The sequence below is a fragment of the Ranitomeya imitator genome, chromosome 1, assembly GCF_032444005.1.
Source record: "Ranitomeya imitator isolate aRanImi1 chromosome 1, aRanImi1.pri, whole genome shotgun sequence".
Taxonomy (NCBI): Eukaryota; Metazoa; Chordata; class Amphibia; order Anura; family Dendrobatidae; genus Ranitomeya; species Ranitomeya imitator.
In genome coordinates this window covers 36,324,958-36,331,084 of record NC_091282.1, presented here as the reverse complement: position 1 = coordinate 36,331,084, position 6,127 = coordinate 36,324,958, and the positions used below count along the sequence as shown (strand labels likewise).

Here is a 6,127-nt window from a genome sequence, read left to right as displayed (position 1 = left end):
TATAGAGGTGTTATCAGTCATTGTACAGGAGGGGAGGAGGTGAGCTGTGATATCACCTATTGTTAATGGTGGATCCTGTGTTATCTACTGTATATAGTGGTGTTATCAGTCATTGTACAGGAGGAGGAGGTGAGCTGTGACATCACCTATTGTGAATGGTGGATCCTGTAGTATCTACTGTATATAGAGGTGTTATCAGTCATTGTACAGGAGGAGGAGGTGAGCTGTGACATCACCTATTGTGAATGGTGGATCCTGTGTTATCTACTGTATTTAGAGATGTTATCAGTCATTGTACAGGAGGAGGAGGTGAGCTGTGACATCACCTATTGTGAATGGTGGATCCTGTGTTATCTACTGTATACAGAGGTGTTATCAGTCATTGTACAGGACGAGGTGAGCTGCGACATCACCTATTGTGAATGGTGGATCCTGTGTTATCTACTGTATATAGAGGTGTTATCAGTCATTGTACAGGAGGAGGAGGTGAGCTGTGACATCACCTATTGTGAATGGTGGATTCTGTGTTATCTACTGTATATAGAGGTGTTATCAGTCATTATACAGGAGGAGGTGAGCTGTGACATCACCTATTGTGAATGGTGGATCCTGTGTTATCTACTGTATATAGAGGTGTTATCAGTCATTGTACAGGAGGAGGAGGAGGTGAGCTGTGACATCGCCTATTGTGAATGGTGGATCCTGTGTTATCTACTGTATATAGAGGTGTTATCAGTCATTGTACAGGAGGAGAAGGTGAGCTGTGACATCACCTATTGTGAATGGTGGATCCTGTGTTATCTACTGTATATAGAGGTGTTATCAGTCATTGCACAGGAGGAGGAGGTGAGCTGTGACATCACCTATTGTGAATGGTGTATCCTGTGTTATCTACTGTTTTAAGAGGTGTTATCAGTCATTGTACAGGAGGAGGAGGTGAGCTGTGATATCACATATTGTGCATGGAGGATCCTGTGTTATCCCCTTTGTATAACGGTGTTATTGGTCATTTTAATCCCGTCTCTGATGATAATGAGTCTGCTGAAAACTTTTCCTGAATGGACAAGACGTATGCGTTAAAAAAAAAGCCCTCTCGGCCACTATGAAAATGTGATTTTTTTTCTAGATCTCTGCTTTGTCATTGAACAGGAACCTTTATCATTACATCCAATGGATCATCCTCTGTCCGGGTCACGTGAAGCGCACACACGCACTGACGGGCACAGAGAGGCCCGTTGGTGAAAACAATATCCGTGCGCTGTCCAGTCATCATCATAATGCACAGTTCCACCTGCTTTGGAGCTCAGAATGGCCCCTGTCACCTCTTGGGCCCCTGTGTGGCTGCACTGTTGATATGTCCGCCCCTGGATGCATGTTTTGTTACAAGACATAATGGTCCCGTAACTGTAGCCAACCGTTCACCTATGTGTCCATCTCGTGTCCAGGACAGGTAAGCCATGAAAGTCCATATTCAATGACTGCAAGCAGAGTTCTTGGAAAAGTGAAATATTAGTACGATTGGTATTTTGTAAAATGAGGCTGGCGTTACCCCTGCGCCACCTTGATGACTTGGCTACATCTTCTACGGAATACACGGACATTGAGGCTTTTTCACATCCATTCCGCAATGAAAAGACGTTTTCTGATCTCGCCTTTATCGTGCGTTCTCCGATATCATCCTAGAGGCCTCGTAACGTGACCCGGATTATTACCGCCGACACGATCAATACAAAACAATCACAAAAGTTGACTTATAGCAACATAAAAATAGATCTGTGGTCTGAAAATCCCTGGATCTCCTCCTCCTCCTCCTCCTCCTCCTCTGCGAGGAGCTATTTCTAGGAACTTATACCACGATCTCCCCCTGGTGGCCATTGGAAGGTATTTTCTTTTTTTTTCTGTTTTCCCTATACTGATACATTCGCAAGTGTTGTAATAAATCTTTACACTTCCCCTTGTCACAGTGCAGGATGCACCAGGCACAATGTATCCAGGAGAGGGAAGTGCTGCCACTCACAGACAGGATTATTGCATGGCCACTTAAAGGGGATGTTTATCCTCTCTGGAGGCAGCACTTCAGCACCTTGGAGAACACCTCCTGTCACTCCAGCACCCTGGATAGCTACAGCAGCAGGCACTGCGCATGCTCCAGCACAGGGCTAGCCCTGAAGGATGTGGGCTATAAGTTGGAGCCATGAAGAAGTGCTGCAGACTTTTCCCTGCTAGGACTGTGTGCACATTGCGCCTGGGTGGTCCTGGGATGATGATTGCATTGGAGGCAGGTGAAGGTCGGACATGCGCTGGACAGTGAGGTGGTCTGGCTGCAGATGAGCCCCCCTTGTGCCATGGCATGGTCTTTAATCCCTCAGTAGCAGCGACCATGCAGGAGGCAGAGCAGAGCGACCTGCTGGGGATGTTCCCACTTTTCTTCGAGGAGAAGCAGCTGAACAGGAGCAACGAGACCCTGCAGGACTTCTTGAGGGGCTTCAGCTTGGAGAAATCCGACATCATCGGGGACAGCTCGGCCATAGTGAGGATCATGATCTCCATCGTGTACTCGGTGGTCTGCGCCCTGGGGCTGGTGGGCAACGTCCTGGTGCTCTACCTGATGAAGACCAAGCAAGGGTGGAAGAAGTCCTCCATTAACCTCTTTGTGACCAGCCTGGCCATCACCGATTTCCAGTTCGTCTTGACCTTACCCTTCTGGGCGGTGGAGAACGCCCTGGACTTCAGCTGGCTGTTTGGCAAAGCCATGTGCAAGATCGTGTCCTATGTGACGGCCATGAACATGTATGCCAGCGTGTTCTTCCTCACCGCCATGAGTGTGGCCAGGTACTACTCGGTGGCTTCAGCGCTGAAATCCAAGCGCAGACCCCTAGGATGCTCTGCCAAGTGGGTGAGTGTCTTGATCTGGATCTCAGCCATCCTTGCATCTTTGCCCAATGCCATTTTCTCCACCACCGCCACTGTCTCCAGTGAGGTCCTCTGCTTGGTCAAGTTTCCAGTCAATCATGGCAATGCCCAGTTCTGGTTGGGGCTTTACCATGCCCAGAAGGTTCTGGTGGGCTTTGTCATCCCATTAGCCATCATCACTATTTGTTATTTGCTGCTGGTTCGTTTTATCAGTGACAGAAATGTCAGTTCCTCCAGCACCAAGAGGAGATCTAAGGTGACCAAGTCTGTGACCATTGTGGTCCTGTCCTTCTTTCTCTGCTGGTTACCCAACCAGGCATTGACTACCTGGGGGATCTTGATCAAGCTGAATGTGGTGCAGTTTGGCTATGAGTACTTTACCACCCAGGCTTACATTTTCCCCATCACAGTTTGCCTGGCACACTCCAATAGTTGCCTGAACCCAATTCTTTATTGCTTGATGCGCAGGGAATTTCGCAAAGCCTTGAAGAACCTTTTCTGGAGGATGACTTCTCCTTCTCTTACCAACATGCGACCCTTCACTGCCACCACCAAACCCGAGCAGGATGAGCAGGGTCATGGCATGGTGCCCCTCAACCCTGTGGAACCTGATGTGATCTGTTACCCTCCTGGAGCTGTGATCTACAATGGCAGATACGATCTCCTGCCCAGCAGCTCCACAGAGCAGCGCTACTAGCCTGCCAGGGGCTGGAGAAGGACTGGCCACCAGGAGACATGGAGGTCCAAGACTACAGCCTCTATGTGACACTTAAAGGAACATGCCTTTATATATGAAGAGATGCATATAGGATATGCTTATGTCAAGCACATTGTGCCTACAGATGGAGCACAGGTGGAATTGTCGGGAGTTGTAAAGATGGAGTTGAAGGGAGTTGCAGAGATGGAATTAACAGGAGCTGTTGATATTAAATTGTCAGGAGTTGTAGAGATGGAGTTGTCAGGAGTTGTAGAGATAGAGTTGTCAGGAGTTGTAGAGATGGAATTGTCAGGAGTTGTAGAGATGGAATTGTCAGGAGTTGCAGAGATGGAATGTCAGGAGTTGTAGAGATGGAATTGTCAGGAGTTGCAGAGATGGAATTGTCAGGAGTTGTAGAGATGGAATTGTCAGGAGTTGCAGAGATGGAATTGTCAGGAGTTGTAGAGATGGAATTGTCAGGAGTTGCAGAGATGGAATTGTCAGGAGTTGTAGAGATGGAATTGTCAGGAGTTGTAGAGATGGAATTGTCAGGAGTTGCAGAGATGGAATTGTCAGGAGTTGTAGAGATGGAATTGTCAGGAGTTGTAGAGATGGAATTGTCAGGAGTTGTAGAGATGGAATTGTAGGGAGTTGTAGAGATGGAATTGTCAGGAGTTGCAGAGATGGAATTGTCAGGAGTTGTAGAGATGGAATTGTCAGGAGTTGTAGAGATGGAATTGTAGGGAGTTGTAGAGATGGAATTGTCAGGAGTTGTAGAGATGGAATTGTCAGGAGTTGCAGAGATGGAATTGTCAGGAGTTGTAGAGATGGAATGTCAGGAGTTGTAGAGATGGAATTGTCAGGAGTTGCAGAGATGGAATTGTCAGGAGTTGTAGAGATGGAATTGTCAGGCGTTGTAGAGATGGAATTGTCAGGAGTTGTAGAGATGGAATTGTCAGGAGTTGCTGAGATGGAATTGTAGGGAGTTGTAGAGATGGAGTTGTCAGGAATTGTACATATTGAATTGTTAGGAGTTGCAGAGATGTAGTTGTCAGGAGTTGTAGAGATGGAATTGTCAGGAGTTGTAGAGATGGAATTGTCAGGAGTTGTAGAGATGAAATTGTCAGGAGTTGCTGAGATGGAATTGTAGGGAGTTGTAGAGATGGAATGTCAGGAATTGTACATATTGAATTGTCAGGAGTTGCAGAGATGTAGTTGTCAGGAGTTGTAGAGATGGAATGTCAGGAGTTGTAGAGATGGAGTTGTCAGGAGTTGTAGAGATGGAATTGTCAGGAGTTGTAGAGATGGAATGTCAGGCGTTGTAGAGATGGAATTGTCAGGAGTTGCAGAGATGGAATGCCAGGAGTTGTAGAGATGGATTGTCAGGAGTTGTAGAGATGGAATTGTCAGGAGTTGTAGAGATGGAATTGTCAGGAGTTGTAGAGATGGAATTGTCAGGAGTTGTAGAGATGGAATGTCAGGAGTTGTAGAGATGGAATTGTCAGGAGTTGTAGAGATGGAATTGTCAGGAGTTGTAGAGATGGATTGTCAGGAGTTGTAGAGATGGATTGTCAGGAGTTGTAGAGATGGAATTGTCAGGAGTTGTAGAGATGGAATTGTCAGGAGTTGCAGAGATGGAATGCCAGGAGTTGTAGAGATGGATTGTCAGGAGTTGTAGAGATGGAATTGTCAGGAGTTGTAGAGATGGAATTGTCAGGAGTTGTAGAGATGGAATTGTCAGGAGTTGTAGAGATGGAATGTCAGGAGTTGTAGAGATGGATTGTCAGGAGTTGTAGAGATGGAATTGTCAGGAGTTGTAGAGATGGATTGTCAGGAGTTGTAGAGATGGAATTGTCAGGAGTTGTAGAGATGGAATTGTCAGGAGTTGTAGAGATGGAATGTCAGGAGTTGTAGAGATGGATTGTCAGGAGTTGTAGAGATGGAATTGTCAGGAGTTGTAGAGATGGAATTGTCAGGAGTTGTAGAGATGGAATGTCAGGAGTTGTAGAGATGGATTGTCAGGAGTTGTAGAGATGGAATTGTCAGGAGTTGTAGAGATGGAGTTGTCAGGAGTTGTAGAGATGGAGTTGTCAGGAATTGTACATATTGATTTGTCAGGAGTTGCAGAGATGGAGTTGTCAGGAGTTGTAGAGATGAAATTGTCAGGAGTTGTAGAGATGGAATTGTCAGGAGTTGTAGAGATGGAATTGTCAGGAGTTGTAGAGATGGAATTGTCAGGAGTTGTAGAGATGGAATGTCAGGAGTTGTAGAGATGGATTGTCAGGAGTTGTAGAGATGGAATTGTCAGGAGTTGTAGAGATGGAATTGTCAGGAGTTGTAGAGATGGAATGTCAGGAGTTGTAGAGATGGAATGCCAGGAGTTGTAGAGATGGAATTGTCAGGAGTTGTAGAGATGGAGTTGTCAGGAGTTGTAGAGATGAAGTTGTCAGGAGTTGGAGAGATGGAGTTGTCAGGAGTTGTAGAGATGGAGTTGTCAGGAATTGTACATATTGATTT

General features: G+C 46.2%; 1 protein-coding gene across 1 annotated transcript; it reads left to right on the top strand.

The window, feature by feature from the left end:
* The first annotated feature begins 2,178 nt into the window (after positions 1-2,178).
* On the top strand, positions 2,179-3,990 carry RXFP3 (relaxin family peptide receptor 3). The gene has a single exon (XM_069745982.1). The coding sequence runs from the start codon at positions 2,351-2,353 to the stop codon at positions 3,608-3,610; it is 1,260 nt and encodes a 419-aa protein (XP_069602083.1). The 5' UTR covers positions 2,179-2,350; the 3' UTR covers positions 3,611-3,990.
* The last annotated feature ends 2,137 nt before the right edge of the window (positions 3,991-6,127 follow it).